Below are 19,821 nucleotides of genomic sequence, written 5' to 3'. Positions count from 1 at the left end.
CGAGTAGATAGAATACATAAGATATTATGAAGAATTGACACGAAGAAGAACTAAGGCTTGTGAAGCCATTTGACACTATTTTGTGATTTAGGGCTATACAAATAAACTTGAATGTAAAATAAAGTTATAAAATAAAACTTTGACAACTAGCAGGAGCTGAGCAGCTAAAACAAAATATCAGCTGAGTGATTTTATGTCGCCAAAAAACTAACAAGTTGGGTTGCTTGTATTCCAAGGTACCACTCACTGTACTTGTATTCTTAAGCAAAGAAAAATCACCTTAAATCTCAAATTAAATATTATGTTTGACGCATTTGGGTATAGAAAGGTGAATTCAGTGTGAACGGGCTGTTTGGTTTTGGCCACGTGGAGCCTCTCGTTCTACATCCTGGTCTTAACGACACGCTTCGAAGCTTAGCTAAACATTTGCCGTCGCATTCTTTTAATAAAGAGAGGAAACCAAAACCCTCGGAGAGAACATCGCTAATATAGTTCCAGCAGTAAATTAGCCGTGTCCTAACACCCCCCCCCCCCTTCAACCCACTCTCTTTATTTTGTCTAGCAGCCTGAGTGAGTGTGTGACTGCGATATTATGTGTATATTGTCACTGTGCATAGAGAGGATGACAGCTTCAGGATGTGTTTCTATACATGAGGAAAATAGCCAGACAACGTGTTCATGGATGTAGATAAAGAAACAGTGAATGCCACACACGGGGAAATGGCATGTTGGGGGGGGGGGGGGGGGGGGGGGGTTTGTGCTGTGTCTGTCTGACTGTAGCCGCTGTAACAAAGTAATTAGAGGCAATCTCTAGCAGGTCACAGTTTAGTCTATAGCGGCCTTACAAGAGACAGAGTGGGAGTAGTGAGCATGTAATGTACGGTTTAGCCACATTTCCACCGAGCGTTTCAGTTTGGGTCCATTGGGTTTCGTTTTTAATCAACGAACCCAGATTGGCCTGTACATTTGGCTCCGCAAGCTAAATGCTGTATTTTATGTATTACTTTGTTGTTTAATTTCAGATTTGACAGTTGGAACAGACAAACAATTGAAAAGTAACTATTCTATAGTATGCCATTATTTAAAAGATGCACAATAAAAATAACAAGGCCAGCAGCATATTTTTTTAGATTGAGAAAATATGAACACAACAGGAGTAGTTGATAATAATAATAATTTTAACTCATTCTCTGCCATTGACTGCTATAGACGTCAAAAAATAATTTTAACTATTTCTATTAGTTTAACTTTTTCCCCCACTTTTGTTAACAAGTTGAGTATGAAAACCTAGATTTTTTTAATTGTACATTTAGAACAGATATAAAATGTATGATTAATCGTGTGATTAACTACAATTAAAAAGTTTAATCGCCTGACGCCCTAATTAAAAAAAAAAAATTATAATTAGGGGCGTCAGACGATTAAAATGTGTAATCGTAATTCATCGCATGACTTCAATAGTTGACTCACGATTAATCACAAATATTATTTCTGTTATAAATGTACAAAATGTTTTTTTCTAGGTTTTCATAAAAAAATGAAATGAAATTTAAAAAAAGTTAAACTAATAGAAATAGTTCAAATGAATTTTTGACGTCTATAGCATCCAATAGCAGTGAATGAGTTCATTTATCAGCGCCTTTCATGACACCCAAGGACACTTTGCAGGGCAGACTAAACAAAACTAAGACAATTAAAAGCAAACCCAAAAATTAGGGCAGAGAAAAATAAATAAATAAATAAATAAAAAGGTGTAAAATCAAGACAGTAAAAGGAAAGTGCTGAAACACTCCATAAAAGACAACCACAGATTAAAACTGCACTAATATTCAGTGTCACTCTAACAGTGAATAAAATTGGCCATATGGTCTTTCCACCCTGCAATTCTTCCGTATGGTTTTGGTCCGCGAGCACCACCCTCAATAAACTATTTCCAGTGCAGCAGTTAGCAGCTTTTAAAGCTTTATTTTTGACTACCTGCACACTCGACACTGAAGAAGTTGATCGTAGAGTACAGAATCAACTCAAATCAAGCACCAATGATTTATAAAATATAAAATACGCACACATGCTAGCTTAATGCTGACAAACAACACAAAACGCCATTGACATGCTAATAGTTAGCATGTCAATGGCCCTGTGTTTAGGGTGTTAAAAATTGGTATATCTTATCCCTTTTTTAGAGTGTTTGTCCCAAAAGGCAATGACTGTAGGAAAGATGAACCTATTGAAGTTTTTTTTTGGGGGGGGGGGGGGGCGTGTTCATACAAGTTACTCGACTCGACATCCCCTGTGCTGAAGTCTGCATATTCCGCCAGCCGCCTCGTCAACCTGAGAACACCCTAATGACTTCCTCGCTCACTCCGTTGAGTGAAGTCATCCACTTTTCCATGTAGCTTCAACTTTGAAGGCTTGAAGGAAGAGCGAGAGCGTCAGAGATTGGGAACGTAACGGAAAGGGAACAAGACAAAAGCGCTAATGAGGTATTCTCGGGTGGCGTACATCCTCCTTGAGAGAACACATGAAGCGTGCGCTCATTCGGTGCTCTGTATGAAAAGCTGTAATGGAAAGGATCTGTTCCTGGGTTGATTCGCTGTACCGTGGAAGCTCCACAGTGGAAACAACACGAAATTAGTACAATTTGGAGTTTTTGCTGGAAAGATTAAAAAATAAAGAAAGAAATAAAATACCATCACTGTCAAGCAGTGTGTCGAATATTTGGTCAATTTCATAATTTCCACAAACTTATACTCTTGCTTATCCCCCACATTTATGTATTTATTCATTCATCACAAATTATTAATTCATTCACTGCCACAAATTCATTAAAGAAAAAGATTATTAAAAATTCAGGGCGACAAGCGATTTTTTATCGTAATTAATCGCAAAACTTCACTAGTTAACTCACGATTAATCACAAATGTTATATCTGTTCTAAATGTACAATTAAAAAAATCTAAGTTTTCATGCTCTTGTTAACACAAGAGGAAAAAATGTTAAACTAATAGAAATAGTTCAAATTAATTTTTGACGTTTATAGCCGTCAATGGCAGTGAATGAGTTAACCAACCCAATCCAAATGCGAGGATTCTTCACTGTAAACAAGCTGACGTTAGCCACGGCTGCTACGATGGTAGCATGATTTATTTATTACAGTAAATGTTATTGGTTTGTAGTTTTACTTTCTTGGAATATTGTTTACAATCAATTAAAAAAAAGAAAATAATTGCCATAGCTGTGCTGCTTCTGAATCCTGTTTTAAGACCAAATACTCATAAATGCATGGCAAATGATTGACACCCCATCAGTCTTGTCTTCTGCCTCTATTTGGTTGCTCTTCCTCGGGCGTGGCTGGTTGAAAATGGCACACTCCTCCCTAAAAAAAATGCTAAAATGTTACAGTCACTTGTTTAGCTAAAGTATACTTTCACTTGTTGTCATGGTAACAAAATCCATACTCGCCATTGGCCTACCAGGATGGGATGAGGGTTGGCTCACTTGCATTAGAAAGGGCCTTCCTCTCAAACTGGCTAGCTATTATTATTAGTATTATTATATAATTCTTGGGGTATTTTGACAAAGGCTTGTCACATATATGTTATTAGGACACCTGAGAACTATTTTAAATTGTGAAAAAAAAGTGTTCTTTAATAAAGGCTTAGGTGAACGTCCACCTACAGTTGTGAAATGTCATTTTTATGTTGAATGCATATATGAACATAGATATGATTATAAGATATAAGAAGGACGCTACTCCAACAGTTGCCTGTAAGTATTTCTGTGGGTCTAGATTAGGTTATTTGAATGACTAGTGTTTTGCTGCCCTCTCGTGGTAAGCATATGGACACAGTTGCAATGAGGACCTGTTTTACATCAAGCGCATTGTATAGCACAAATAAAACATAACATTGTAATAGCATTTTAGGAAATCATCCATATAAATCTATTCATCTTTTTAAAACAACAACTAAATGTTATAAAAACAAAAACAAAACATGAATAAAATACAAAAAATACATAAAAAAAAAAAAACAAGCTTCTATTGTACTTAGAGCAAAACAAGTTTTAATTCGTTCTTAATCTAAAAAATTACATCTATAACAAAGTAAAATTTGTTGTACCGCTACTCTTGAGTTGTTTTTATTTTTAAATGAATCTTTGTTGACGACTGCTCGCTCCATGTTTAAAGTACCCCGAGAGAACACCTGCTATGATTTGGCGCTGTATAAGTAAATCAAATATAAATAAATAAATTCAAAATAAATAAATTCAAAAAGGAAAGAAAAGGGGAAAAAACACCCTACAATGGAACCTGAATGAAACGTATCGGGAATATTGACTATTTTGTGTCAATGAATTAGAAACACGTAAATAATAAAACATTAAGTATTTATTATTGACCGTAATATGATAAAAACAAAAAATACAAATCGAAAGTTAAGCGAGGGGACGGACGAATCTGCTGCGGAAATTGTAGAACTACTTCCGGTGGCTCATGTGAGTCCCATTTTAGCCTTAGGGCGCCCCCTGCGGTCGTGGATGATCACTCCTCCAACCAATGGTTCCGGATTGTCGTCTTTGAAGCTTGTTTTGGCTCCTCCCCTCCGTCAGTCCAACTGAAGATGCGAACCACTTTGAGACGAAACCACACGTATCAAAACTGAAACATACGCTAACTTTTTGGGATTTCGACTACTTAATTCGGACGAGTGTTTATTTCGCCACATCTACACGTCGGTGCGTTACCCAGGTGATTGGCTTCGTCAAAATCAATGAAAACGGTGCCAATCAGAAGGCGCCAATATATTTATGTCATTCATTTTTTTTTTTTTTTTGTTATTTGGTCAACAGGCGGTTCGGGAGCTTCGCGCTGGGATGAGCGGCGACGAGACGCTGGCGAAGGAGCACCCGAGACGGGAATAATCCGCGGAGGAACATGAAGAACGCCATGACTGGGATAAAAAGCACTTTATTCGTCTGTCTGCACTGTGGTGAGCTACGCTACTTCGAAATGGATTATTGAGTGTGTATGTGCGTGCACGTCTCACCACTCATCGGACACGCGCGTTTGCATGGCGCTGTAATGATGCACTTGTCATATGATGCAGCCATCTTAATGACAAGGATGCTTGTTGTCCAAGCACTGGCGTGTTTGTTGCGTGGATTATGCAACAATTATTGAGCGGAATTATGCCGAATTTGGTGGATGCGTTTAACAAGGGCCAGAGCATGCTCAGTTAAAATCTGAGCCACATCTGTGACTCATAGTACGAAAGTGCTTCTTTTTTGGCAGGGAATTTGGGCCAAGATCTTCCTGCGCTCATTGAATTTACAATTTTTTGTTCACGGTGAAAAAGATAGTTGCTTATTCTTATAAGGTCCTATTAAATGCTTGAAATGTTAATGACAACATACTTGTATGGGAATACGTTTTTGGTTTGTTTTGGAAATAAATTGTATTATGAGAAAAATTGTTTTAGACTTCGACTTTAAAAGTCACATTGTCACATTAATGAGAATGGAATTGTGTGTTTTTTTTTGGTAAAATAACTAATCTGTAATATTTACAAAATAAATTAGAATTTTATTAGATACAAGGTTGGAATATTGCAACAATAAACTTTTTAAAGAACAAATGTTCATGTTTCAAGATAAAAAAAAAAGTCTCAATATTGAGATTCAAGTGGCAGTATTTCGAGATAAAAAATTGCAATGTTGCGAGGTCCGTTTTAATTTATTTGAGAGAATGTGTACGTTAGCTTTATAATTGAGTAAAAAGTCTTTAGAATTTTAAAGTTGTATTTTTAGTTGGATTACAGAATGTTATATTGTTTAGGGATAGTTTTAATATTTCAAGAATGAAAACATATTTAGTGATAAAATGTTAGAAGAGTTGTTCGTGAAGTCAAGATAAAAACTTGAAATAGTATGTCAGTGAAATGGATGTCAGTGTTTTTTTGGTGATAAAATTGTGTAAATTACTAAATTAGATGAATGTTTTACCTATTAAAAACGGCAATTTATTGTTATTAATTTATAAAAAGGTGGAATTTGTTTGAAATTCGGCATTCCTTGCCAAAATGGTCAAAGTTCAACAACTCACTGAAATCGTAAGACTCTGCATTTAAGCGCCTTATGGATACTGGTGGGAGCAGCATGCTGAAAAATCTCATTTGGAATACAAAATGTGTAAATGGACTTTTGGAAAAAAGTATGGTCTTCAACCCAAATTGAGATGTTTATACGCTATCTCCTTATAAAAACATAGCTGCCCCCTCGCCCCCCATCTTGGCCCATCCAGACAGTGTTGAGTATTGTCGCAAACTGTGGCGTCCCTATCAGTCCCAATCCCTGAGTTTCATGTTAATTAGGTCTCTATCCGCTTAAGCCTCCCCAGTCAGCCTCTATGTTATTATCCATGGGCGTGTCGTCATGACGCAGCGGCTCGCCCAACAGTTGCTGCGTGTGTAGTAAGACCGCACACACTTGCACACACACGTCCAGTCTTTCAGGTTTGTTCAGGTTGTAATCCATTTTAGGTTAGGTCAAAAGTAGCATTTGGCATCCAGTGATGGTGAATTTATTCCTCCGCTTTTGCCACTGATGACAGATTAAGACAAATATCCCCTCCAGGGCGCCGGCGGAGAGCCAACGTTAAAAATGTGCGTCCCTCTAAACGATGTGAAACAATCATTGTTGTGGTCGGGGGAAAAAAAGGAAAAAAGGCTGTCATCACGAGAGACGTGGTGCCAAAAGACATTTATGGCAGGGAGAGTTGCAGGTTTAGATACACTTGGTCTATCTAGAATGAGAGCCAAAGCAATTAAAAAAATAAACACATAAATATTAAGAAAAATGAATAAATACTTGACAAAAATGAGAAAAATAATAAAAAAAATACTAACATATTAGACAAGAATATTTAAACATATATACGTATTAGACAACAAATAAAGACATTTAAAAAAGTACTCAAATACTTTACTTTTAATTTTAATTTTATAAAAGTAGACAAAATTAGGGGTGTTAAAAAAATCGATTTGGCAATATATCACGATATTACAGCGCATGATTCAATATGCAGCCGAGTCGATTTTCAAACATATTAGACAAGAATAAAAATTAAAAAAAGCATAGTGATATATGTATTGGACAGCAAATAAACACGTTTTTTTTTTAAGTACTCAAATACTTGTTTTTTTATTAGAACAGTAGACAAAATAACATTGGCTAAAAAAAAACTATTATATTAAGTGGGTAAATTTGAGAGAAATATACAAAATATAAAAAGAAAAGTACAAAACAATTATTCCCAAATTAGCCCCCTAAAAACAAATATTAGCGGAGAAATACACAAATAGTATAAAAGTAAAAATACAAAAATATATAATTTCTTTTTAAATAAATTAAAACATAATACACAATTATACAAAAAAAAACGGGTGAAAAAGTGTGAGATAAAAAAAAACGTAAGCCATTTCAAAGCACAGTAGCAACTTCTTTGATGTCTTTTATGTTTTGCAGTATTTTATTAATTTTTTAACAGATGGAAGAAGCCAAAAGACTACTTCTGAGATGCTAAATACAGTATTAACAACATTTACAGATATCAACTGTACAATAAATAACACTTATAAGGTGTGAAAGTGCAGGCAGTTCAGTTTGCTGAGTTCTTCACAGCCTCACAGTCCTCTCTGTCTCCTCTGTCTTGCGTTCACAGTGCTCCAGTACGTAGCGTCCCGCGAGGTGACCGTCCCCGCTGGACCCTTGTACCGCGTGGCCGGCTTCTCCCTCTCCGTGCCCTGCGCCGTCTCCGGCTACGAAGGCTCAAGCACGCAGGACTTCGAATGGTTCCTGTACAGGGACGACGCGGGCGACAGGCAGATGGGAGTGGTGTCCACCAAAGACAAAGGCTTCCCTTACGTCCCCTACCAAGCGCGGGTGAGGAACGGGGAGGTGAGGGTGGACCGCGACTCCGGTGACCGGGCGCGGCTGGTGATGCAAAGGCTGCGCACGGACGACCAGGGCAAATACGAGTGCTACACGCCGAGCACCGACACCACCTACCAGGGCTCCTACAGCGGCACTGTGGTCGTCAAAGGTAAAATGGAGAAATAGCACTCCCGTTTGCTCATAGTGATTGACACCAGATACTTTATTAGGGACAGCTGTCACTCAAAAGATTGGATGCAAAGTACATCAAGATTAGAGCAACAAAATAAAAGCTTCAAAATATTACATGAAAAATTATAAATATTAGTGTAAAAACGTAAGAGATAAACTGCATATGCATAAAGGGCAATTTACACAAGTAGAGGAAAAATAAAAGGATATCTGTTAGGAATTATTAAGAAAATGCAAAAATATTTAAGTATTAAATGAAATATACACAAATTTTGATTAGTTATACATAAATGTTAGAGGAGAAAATAATCGTATTAGACAAATAATGTCAAACACTAAAGAAGTAGAAGAAGATAAAATACACTTATATTAGAGTAAAAACACAAATCTGAGAGGAAAAATACACATTATGAGCAATATACACAAATAGAGGAAAACTACAAGAATATTGGAATTGCAAAATATTAAGACAAAAATATCATACAATAGAAAAATATTACATATTGCATGAAATGCACACAAATTTGAGAAAACATTAAGAAAAAAATAAAATTAGATTAAAAATACCTAAACATGAGACAAAAATAAAAGGTCTAAAAAATATTATTATTAATAATTATAATAATAATGATACATAAATATGAAGGGAACATTTGAAAATAAAATGTAAAAATATTGGACAAAATTGAAAATTGTAGAAAGAATATTTTAAAAAAATACACTAAAAGATTAGATGAAAATAAACAAATGTTTACAATGTGTACAAAAGATGTGAATATATAAAAGCATTACTCAACAAATATTGAAAATAAATAGATAAAAATACACTAATACTAGAAGGTGAGACTGAAGTCAGGTGACGCACAATATCTGCATGTTAGCATGCTGCTGGCTACTTCATTATGTCCAACTGATAGTGAGTCTACCCTCTGAAATAATTTCATAGTTGAAACCCTTCAGTTTTGATTTACACTTTCAGAAAGGTATTGGTTTATTAACAACAGGCACATTATTGTGGTTGTAATGTTAAGTGGAGAACAAATCTCTTGGCGCGTTGAATTCGACATGATGTGGCTTCTCTATAGCGCAGTTGAAACCAGGAAGTCCACATTGCTACCAAGATGAAATCATCGTCCTTGTTGAACAGCAGCCAAACTGGTTACATTTTTTTGCACCGGAGTGATTGCATCACTGAATGTTATGTATTACAGCTCAGAATCAAAGTAGCACAATGGAGACAAACCCCGAATCTCCAGACCGTGCTACTGATCACGCTGACACTTCACAGACCATCTAAATATTGTATTCTTAATGAATAAAATGTCCCCCATTTGTCCACTTCCAGTGATCCCCGACACGCTCCAGGTCAGCTACAGCCGCTCCCTGACCGGGCAGCCCCTCCCCGAGGGTGCCGAATTAACTCTGACGTGCTCGGCCAGCATCCGCTCGAAGCAGCTCACCCACCTGTCCGTCACCTTCGGGAAGCGCGGTGGCCAAGCGGGCTCGGGCGGCAGGACGGCGCCGGAGCTCAGCACCGTCCGCGAGATCATCTCCATTGATAAGCTGCTGGGCGTGGTGCCCGGGCGCGCCTACAAGAAGCGCTACGACGACGGCGACATCACGTTGGAGAAGCGCAACGCAGAGGACGGCCAGGACCAGTACATCATGAAGATGAAGGTGCTGCAACCCAATGACACGGGGGCTTATTTCTGTGAGGCCGCGCAGTGGATTCGGGACCCGGACAGCTCATGGCAGAAGATTGCTCACAGGACGCTGGACATGGGCAACCTGACTGTTAAGCAACTCTGTGAGTACAATCACATCCTTTCACTGGAAGTGCTTCTCAGCAAATGGGGATGGCCTCCACTTACTTTATTTTAATTGCTTATACAGTGTTACATTAACTTACATGTGCCCCAATTTAAGAGCTTTTACAAACATATTAGTATGATTTCAAACCAACATTATCCTTAAAACTAAAGGGCTTTAAGATTATTTGTAGCCGGAAAAATGCTGCAGAAGTGCACATGTTCGTACGTGGCGAAGACTTTCTGTAACTTTACCTCAGGGTTTTCATTAAAAAACTTGAAAAGTCATTAAATGGATTTTGTGAAAATTAAGGTTTTAAAAGGCATTGAAATGATATCCAGAAGCATAAATTTTATATATATTTGTGAAGACAGGGGAAACACTAACAATCAACAAAATGGACAGGAGTCCACAAGTTCCTTCATTTTCCAGTTATTTTGCTCTTAGTTTGTGTCATCAACATCCAACATGAAATGCTAATGCCACCTAGTGACAAACAAATTTGTCAAAAATTAACCTCACTCTCTAAAACGCACTCTTTTACACTCCGTTTAAATGTAATCTTTTTAACTTCAAATAATTGTGTATATTACTATAAGCTACTATGTCATTGAATTAAGTTACAACCATGCTTGTTTTAGGAATAAAAAAAACTTGAATTTTTTTTTTATTTTATTGCACATTTAGGACAGATATAAAATAAACAAATAATTGGCGACGAATTGCGAGTTAGCTGTTTAAATCATGAGATTAATTATGATGACAACATTTAAGGGCGTGGCCATTACATTTTTTTTTAGGTTGCATTAAAACCGCAAATTGGACCCGGAATGAGTGAAAAAACATGGATAGGTGAATTTGCAAATAATAAAAAAAATATTAAAACAGCTCTGAAGGAGAGGAGCCACAGTTCCATTTCAGTCACTACGAAGTGGCTGGGGAGAGGGAAGTCCGGCGGTCCCACGACCTGATCCCGGATAAGCGCTTGTAAATGGATGGATGGACGGACAATGCCACCTCAAAGCACTATGAATTTAGAGTGTTGTTTTTTATTTGAACACTGCACTGGTTAAGGGACTTTGAAGTTGTTATTGACCGTTGTTACCAGACTGGGTGGTCCGAGTATGCTCTAGAGTTAATTGGAAATGGTTGCAATAAAATTCTGCCGTGGTTGGACTGGATACAAAGGAAGAGCAATTGCGAAGCCACAAAAACCTCAAACCTTGACGGTCATGAGCAGCAAAAGACCTCACCGGGGGCCATTCGTGCAAGTTCCGTACGGGAAATGGAGGCCGCGGTTCACACAGGCTTGCAAAAGCTTTTCCTGCTCTCGGGTTTGAGGCGCATGTTCAGGTGGTCGGGTCAGAATTTGGGAGGGGATATTTTATGAAATATATTCAAGGCATTTTTTTTTGTAAACCCGATGAAACCAGTCCATCCAAACTTCTTGCTCTCATGGTATATTCGAGCCTAAAAAGGAATCAATACCTTGTTTGGATGCTATGTTGTTACCATATTTACGTTTCAAAGTCTCCAGCAACAGTCAATAGCGAGCTAATAGTGTTGACTTAATAATAATGTTGCTTTCACAAGAGTACCGACAGCTCTGACGACACCAAAAGCGCAAAAGGAATGTGTTTTACTAACAAGTCACAATTTGTATCTTTGGCATAAGTCAGCCTGGGCTTGTAGCGCTAGCGGCTACACTGGACTCTTTCCAGACTTCCGAGTGCTTGGATTCTTTTTTTTTTTTGTTTGTTTATTTAGTTTTTGCTTACCACTTTTTTTGGCAGGCAAGCTGTAAACCCGTTGACAGCTGATTGGTTTTCTGGCTGCTCCTTCAGCTCGTTGCCCACCTGGCGAGTTTAGGGGGCTCATGAAATGCCGGCGTGATTCCCCTGACACGCTCCAAGCTCAGCTCTTTCTCTCTCGTTGATGATGAGCCAGCCGAATGTGGTGGGTCGATACCAGCTGGCCGCCAGCCAGTTGCCTCGCAGCCCGGCTCGCTTTTTTTTACGCCTGAAAGCTCTCACGCCGATCCAGAGGATTCAATATTCTTTTCATCCACCTTGCACTTATTGACACTTGGGATTTGTTCTTTCTTCAAGTTTTGTAGTTAAAGTACTAGGAAGTTAAAAGGCAACAAAGCAAAATGTATGTGTTCTTGGAACGTAACAGCCCATTTTCTAGGTTAGCATTCAGTCGATGGTGGCTGTAAACACACACACAATTGTACCCTCCTTAATAAGTTCTACCGAATGGGATTAGAATCAGGAACAATGCATGCGTTATGTTGCATGTGTTCGCTCAGCACCTTCCCCTTTTGTTTGTAAAGACAATGCAATCTATTGTGATTAGTGAATAGTGAGCACGGAATATCTGTTTACCAGGATGCATGTATAGTCACAACAAGCCACTTTCAATCAAAACTTAATTTTGAACTACAAATGTTTGTGTTGCTAGGTGGATTTTTTATTTATTTAATTTTTTACGAAAGCTGAAATGGATTAACGGCATTTCCATTCATTTCAATGGGAAATGATGATTTGCAATGCAAGAATTTTGAGTTAGGAACATGGTCGGAATGAATTAAACTCGTGTCTCAAGGCATTGCCGTATGTTAATTTAGTGTTTTAATATTTTAGATGACAGAAAATATGTAGGAAAAAAGTGTTTCCATTGTGATGAGCAGGCAAGAGAACAACTAAGCAATGAGGCAGACAAGTACAGTCAAGCTAACTGCGCTAGCCCGTATGCTAACTATCGTAAACTCCGGCCCAATCCCATTACTTCCTCTTCACCCTGCACCCTTTGTCTCGATGATCTCTCCTCTCTCCCTTCTACTTCTTTGTGGAGGCAAAGACAAAAAAAAACATCCCTCGGAATTGGGAACGTACCGCAGCTGCGTGCTGGTTGTGACGTAACAGACGAGACAATAGCGAGCGTTTACAAAAACACACAATTGTGCCAATTTCTGCCAAAGTATAGAACATTTGATAAAACCACTATCATTACTATGACATTCAATAAATATTAGCATACTTACATTTATGTGTCTCCTGCGTTTTGTTTTTCCCTGGTGCCGCCATTGCTTCCGCGGTGTTGCCCAGGGGCGTAAGGGAGAATTTAGGGACGTCGGCATCTATCTTCTTGAAAATGGACCTACAGTCCTCGTCTTTAACCCCCCCACATTTACAGAGAATTGGGAAACTCCATTGTCCGCGCGAACGCACATTCATTAGGGGCAGGGACGAGATGAGGGGTAAGGAGCAGTATTGGGATTTGGCCTTCATCTCATCACTCATTAATGCTGCCTGCGCTGAAGCCGTCTCCTCTCTCGCCCTACAGCCGAGTCTCTGAGCGTGACGTCATCGCCCCGAGGAGAGGTGACCCTGCAGGTGGGTTCGCCTCTCCTCCTGACCTGCGAGGTCAACGGGCTGCCTTCCGACGTCAACTCGGGCCTGCAGGTCCAGTGGATGAAGAGGGGCTCTGCGGGTGGCGAGTTAATTGGCTCCGGAGGCGTGGAGGTAAGACTCTTATCTCATGAGGGAAGTGATGAATGAAACTGGGTCATAGTTGTATTCCCTTTCGCATTTACGGAAGACTTGATTACTTCCTCTTCGCAAAAACAACAGAAACATACGTAACTGTTTTGTGTCCATCCATCCATCCATCCATTTTCTGTACCGCTTGTCCTCACAAGGGTCGCAGCTGTTTTGTGTCAACTGAAATTTAGTTTTTGCATTATATTACTGGAATGATTCAAAAACGGTTGCTTGTCGTTCTTGCGTTGACGCGTGTACTCACCAAAATAACGTATTAAATTCTAGGGATGTGTCACCCTACTAAATTCATTGTTCTGTATAGTAGTTCTTATTTAGAAGCAAACAAACAAAAAGGACCCCTGGAAATGGTGAAATTGACTCAAAAATTGCAGATTCAAACCATTATAAGCGCTCAAGACTTTTTATTGGATGGTTTTCTCATGGCCTACCAAATTTCATATTGCTAAAATACTTGCTTCCGAGGCAGAATTAAAATAATATTGTATTAAAAAAATATATATATTATATTAAAAATAACATATTAAAAAAATCTCTCTTGACAAGTTTGTCTTGAAGTATCCCTGCACATGGCCCAAATGTCTCCGCTTTGAACCAAAATGGCTGACATTCCTGTGTCTCTTAAGGCAGTGGTTCTCAACCTTTTTTCAGTGAAGTACCCCCTGTGAAAAAAAAAATTTCAGCCAATGTCAAATGCCATTTTTTTTTCTTGTTTGGAAAAAGTATTATGTGACTACTTTTTTTTTTCAAGAAAAAGTGTATACAGATGGGAATATAGTAGTATGTTTAGAGAAAAATAATACGAGATCAGTCTTTTTTTTTTTTATATATATATATTTTTCTGAATCCACAAAACATAGACATTAGATGAACTCATTGTCTGCCATTGATGGCTACAGATGCCAAATGTGCATAATTTGTAACCAGCAGGTTGGCACTGTTAAATTCCAGATTGGTCATCTGCTGAAACCGAGTAGGCCAAACTCTCTCTATATACGGCTCTAATTGGGTAGTTACTAGTTACAAAGCCGTTGCTGCTCTAAAGGGAGGGGCAAGACACAGCAGCAACCATCATGGATATGAGTCATTGTGCAGATAGTTATACAGACGTGTCTTTCTTCTGCGCTGAAGGCTTCAACAGTCAAAGTTCAACAGTTCATCCGCATGCTTTGTTATACTATAAGAGTAAATAAGGGATAACTTATGTACATCTATTCAAACACTAATTTAGTTGTTGTTGATGGTCTTACCAGGTGGAGGTGGCCAGGATGAGCCCAGACGGCGTAGTGAGTTGGGGGGACGATGTCAGCCGAGCCAGCGGCGGCTCGATGGAGAAAGTGGCGGAGGCCAGGTACTCCCTCAAGTTGTTCTCGGCCCGGCCATCGGACTCTGGCGTTTATCGCTGCGTGGTGAGCGTGTACGCCGGACGCAGGATCCCCGCTCCTTCTACACCGGCGACACTCACGCAGAGGTCCGAGGGCGTCACGGTTAATCTCAAGACCAAAGGTGAGACGCCGCAATCGCATCTACACCACCTCGCTTAATACATGCTTCTTTTCCGTAGATGTTGTAGTTTCAGCCGAGGCTCAGCTGGCCCGAGGGCCTCTCCTGAAACGGGGCAGCACCATCACCCTCCTCTGCACCGCCACCATCACAACCACGGGCCCCGCCCAAGCTCAGGTGCAGTGGCTGCGTTGGCCCATCCCCGAGCCGCAGATCAGCTCGCCCAAAAGCCCCACGCCGGAGCCGGCCGTCCCACCCGAACCCAAACTGGTCGCCGCTCTCACGTACGACGGCGTGGTGGACATCTACGTCAACGGCAGCGAGGTCAGCGTGGACCGGCTGTCCGCCGTTAGCTACCGGCTGCGGGTCCACGCCGCCACCGTTGAAGATCAGGGCATGTACGCGTGCCACGCTGAGTCCTGGGGGCAGGATCCGCACGGAGGCTGGTACAACTCTGGGGTCAAGGCTGAGTCCAATGCAGTCACGGTTTACTTGTATGCCCGAGGTAAGACGCTCGCTCGTTCGATCAATCAATCAAACTTTATTTATGTAGCACCTTTCATTCTGCAGAATCTAAAAGTTCTAGATAGATACTTTTGAAACCTCGGGGAAGTGTTAGTCCTAATTTAAAGTAGCTCATTTAAAACGAAAAAATGTCAATTCAAATGATTTCCAAACTAATAGAGTGGCACCGTCACGAAATCTTTATTAACTTCAGTCAACCTCCCCCAAAAATATTGACAATAATATGTTCTATCCAGCCCCACTAGTCTAAATACAGTATTTTGGTTAATATTGTGTTAGTGGAATATGAGTTATGCAGCAAAATCCAGCCGTTTTTATCAATATCAGAAGGCGGCCATTTTGCCAGTTGCTGTCGACTGAAGATGACATCACAGTTGCTCAGGTAACAACCAATTACAGCTCAGCTTGAGAAAACCGGTGAGCTGTGATTGGTCCTTGCCTGAGCAACTGTGATGTCATCTTCAGTTGACAGCAACTGGCAAAATGGCCGCCCCCGGCTGGATTTAGCTTCATAACTCATATTCCACAAATGTAATATGAATCAGAATGTTATGTTTAGACTAGTGAGGTCACATATAACATTATTGTCAAGAAATGTTTAAGGTTGGCTTTTTGGTTGACATTTACATAGCACTATAAAGAAATGTTTCATTATATCTTTTCATGAGACAACACTAAATCGCAATTTATTAGTCCACAAAGTAGTCATTGTAAAGCTTGTACTGTGTAACTGTCGATTTACGGCCTCCTTAAAAATTGCCATACCAAAACCATTGATAATCTGAACTGTAGGCAACAAAAGTGAGTACACCCCTTAGCGAAAATGTCCAAATTGACCCTAATACAAGTTTAAGATGGAATTAACACAAATAAAACTAAAGTAAAACTACTCTTTTTAGTTGCTGACCTCCTCCTCATCCCCCTGGTGGTCGGCGTGTCGTCCGCCCTGCTGGTGGGCATCGTCATCATCGCCACGGTGACCTGCTGCTTCATGAAGCGTCTGGCCAAACAGCGCGTTCGGAGGTAGCCGCCGTACTCGCCGTAGCCGCCGCCGGGATGACCTTGCGCTGGCCCAAGTGGATGCCAAACCTTTTCTACATGTTTTTTTATTTTTATTTTTTATTTTTTACAAACGTGTTAACGAGGTCACCAGCGCCGCTCACTGTTCCAAGCTCCTCCTCCTCCGTTCTCCATCAGTTGTTGTTTATGCTTCGGTGACAAGATTTAGATTTTCCTCATGAACTCAAATAGTTGCTCTGCATCGACATGCTGTTTCTCTAAAAAGCCGCGTGAGCAGTTGCAGACTTGACGCAACGGGTATGGAAACAAAGAGACTTTTTGTTGCTTATTTAGTTGCTGACTGGTAGATTTGGAAGCGCTACATTAAATGCACTAAGCTAAAGTGTGTTTAATATTGTTTGCAATTAAGCTCATTCTTCAAATTCTTTGTCAAGGACTCGGATAACAAAAACAAAACAAAAATATGGGACCAAAACCACTTAGCGTACAGTATTTGCTCAAGTAGTGGCTGTTTATTTGCAAATAGTGTTAGCTGTGTATGTGAGAGGAGGCCTAAAATAAAGCTGGAGTTTGAACACGTCTGCCTCATAGCAAACAAATGCTTTGCTCCATTTGAAGTTTGCACTTGAAGTGACTAGCTTCTGTTGGTTTGACAAAAAAGGTTTTTGTCTTTTTGACACTAATGACAGCCATTATTTGAGGCACGGCATCAAGTTTTATTTCTTCCGGGAAACAAGGCAGATTTTTCAAGGAAAACAGGATAGTGTGGAATTTAACTTGTAAAAGTGACTTTTAAATTCCTATTAAAATAATCAAATTTTCTTCTTGAAGAAAATGGAATTTAACACTGCTAACCTGCTGGTTACAAATTATGCACATTTGGCATCTGTAGCCATCAATGGCAGTCAATGAGTTCATCTAATGTCTAAAAAAAAATATTCGATGCATTAAAAACAAAGTTTGTCTTTTTTTTCTTGGAAAAGTGTGACTATTCTTTTTATGACTTAAATTTTTTTCAATCTTTTTATTTATTTTATTTTTTATAAAAAAGTATTTTATTCTTCCAATGTCATGCCTTTTTTTTTTCCTTGGAAAAAATATGACTTCTTTAATCTCATAATATACTTTCAGGGAAAAATGTACGTAATTAAAAACATGAACTCAGCAAGTCTGTAGTAAATAATTCTCATAATACACATTATTTTCTCAATGCAGCTGACGTGCATAAAAGGCCACTATTTGAGGAAATATGTTTCTTTGTGCTTACTTGAAATGTTCTCCCTTTTTGTGTGTGTGTGTGTGTTAATTTCCGGGTATCTTCATGTGACTGAGGCGGACAAACAGTGCTGTGATTTCCCTGAATGTTTATGTGTGTGTGTGTGTGTGGGGGGGGGGGGGTGTTGTCTTGCACTAAAAACTTGTGTCAAAAGTCTCTCTTCTGTCGACGCTTGAAAACATGAAGGAAGAAAGTAAGCCTCCATTAGCAAAACAAACAAAAAAAGAGGTCCTCTCTGCTTGTGCTGTATATTTTTTGCCGTCCCTTCCTAAAGCCTGATTATAAATGTTGCTCACGAACATTGGGGAAAAAAATAATAAAAAAATGCTGCATTCTGAGCCACTTTGCTCCAGATCAAGCACTCAAAGCTGATTTTTCACAGCCCCCCCCCCCCCCCCCCCCGAACCCCCACCCCCACTGGCACAGATGTGTGAGCACGCACAGCCTGGCAGGATGGTGAGTGATAATCCCACTTTAGAACGGTGCAGTCACATCCCCACCATGTGTTTAAAGCATCAAACCCTTTGCTGAGTCCTTTGCATGGTGTTCGACCACTGTCCCTGAATGCGTCTTTAAAAGGTGCTATTTAGAAATAAAATTAAAAAACTGTCATGTGTCACTTTTGCTGTCATGTCTCACTCATTGGTGTTCAACGCTGAAAGTTGCTGTTGCAAAATGTTCCAGAGGAAAAAACAAAACAAATGGTGGGCCTTGTGCATCCCGAGATTATTGAGTCTAGAAAAATTGGACTTTTGCTTTATAAAAGTACAATGTGGCTTTTTTTTTCTTACACCTTGTAAAATTATAAATATGGATTTAAAACATAATATATTGTTTCAACCATAAAAAAATCTTATTCTAATTATGAAAAATTATGACTTCTCCTACAAAAAACATGTAATATGGGGAAATTACGACCTTTTCAACAGGATTTTTTTTTTACACTTCTTTAGATTGTGATTTTTTCTTAAAAAATAAATCTGGTAACATCTAAAAAAAAAAAAAAAAAAATCTCAAAAATGAAAATGAAATTTGGTCAAATGGAAAAATGTGACTTCATTAAAACTTTTTTTCTTATACCTAGTTTAATGTTAATTGTAAGATAGATTTGTTTGTTTTTGCTAATAAAAAAAAAAGTATATTTTTTGTGAAGTCTTGTAAATCACAACTTCTTTTCCTCTCCAAAATCCCACTTTAGTCTTGTAAAATTCTGACTTTTTATCTTGAAATGGAATGTTTTGGAACCTTTTTTTCTTGAAAAATTCGACTTTAATGTTAAAAGGATACATTTTTTTTCCTTCCCAAAATTGAGGTTTTTAAAAAAATGTTATCTGGGGGGAAAAAAACTGTCATTTATTAAAACTGGTATTTTTTTTAAATGTCAGGTAAGGTTAGGACTCTCCTAAAAAATGTAATCTTGATAATAAAAATAAAAAACTTTACTACTAGTACAAACATGCCTTTAATCTGATAGTTATTTTTTTAAAGACAATGAAATGTGGTGAAATTGCATCTCCAGCAAAATTAAGATTTTTCTCAAAAAAATTGCCTTAAATCTTGTAAAACGCAGACTTATTTTCTCCCCAAAATGTTACCCCATCTAAACCTTTGCGTGGTGTTGCTGCTCTGTCCCTGAATGCATTTTAAAAACGTCTTGTCATGGCGCTTTTACTGTAATGAATAATAAAGCACTCTGCATTTGTCACATGCTGTGACGTCTCCTTTCTGAGTGTTCAACCCATGATGTTGCTTGTGTTGATTCCTCATCCTGCCCGAGGCTTTTCGGTAGTTAAAAGCAGCCTGTGAGGCGGAGGAGATTTTGCGTTTGGGCCGGAGCGCTGCGGGATGCTGCTTGGAAAACATTGCAAAGAGGAGGTGGCGGGGGGGGGGGGGGGGGGGGGGGGGAATCTTCCAAAGCCAAACCCGAGTCAAAGATTAACTGTTGGAATACCGAGCAGGATTTAGCGGAAACTCAAGAGACAAACTGTCACTCAGCAATTA

At 39.1% G+C, this 19,821-nt stretch overlaps 1 protein-coding gene across 1 annotated transcript; it reads left to right on the top strand.

The window, feature by feature from the left end:
* The first annotated feature begins 4,581 nt into the window (after positions 1 to 4,581).
* Positions 4,582 to 18,439, top strand: igsf8 (immunoglobulin superfamily, member 8). The gene is made up of 8 exons (XM_086087732.1): positions 4,582 to 4,750; positions 4,852 to 4,991; positions 7,721 to 8,101; positions 9,470 to 9,931; positions 13,282 to 13,460; positions 14,750 to 15,002; positions 15,061 to 15,504; positions 16,424 to 18,439. The coding sequence occupies exons 2-8, from the start codon at positions 4,937 to 4,939 to the stop codon at positions 16,549 to 16,551; spliced, it is 1,902 nt and encodes a 633-aa protein (XP_085943858.1). The 5' UTR covers positions 4,582 to 4,750; positions 4,852 to 4,936; the 3' UTR covers positions 16,552 to 18,439.
* Positions 18,440 to 19,821: the final 1,382 nt, after the last annotated feature.

This window comes from Leptonotus elevatus, chromosome 10 (genome assembly GCF_054856555.1).
Source record: "Leptonotus elevatus isolate MCC_2025b chromosome 10, RoL_Lele_1.0, whole genome shotgun sequence".
NCBI lineage: Eukaryota > Metazoa > Chordata > Actinopteri > Syngnathiformes > Syngnathidae > Leptonotus > Leptonotus elevatus.
Note: the sequence above shows the minus strand (reverse complement) of the source record. Positions and strands in the feature narration are given on the sequence as shown.

Coding starts and splice junctions, on each gene's coding strand:
- igsf8 (XM_086087732.1), top strand. CDS start 4,937: ATGAAGAACGCCATGACTGGGATAAAAAGCACTTTATTCGTCTGTCTG. Junction 9,932..13,281: donor CCTGACTGTTAAGCAACTCT/GTGAGTACAATC, acceptor CTCGCCCTACAG/CCGAGTCTCTGAGCGTGACG. Junction 15,505..16,423: donor GGTTTACTTGTATGCCCGAG/GTAAGACGCTCG, acceptor TACTCTTTTTAG/TTGCTGACCTCCTCCTCATC.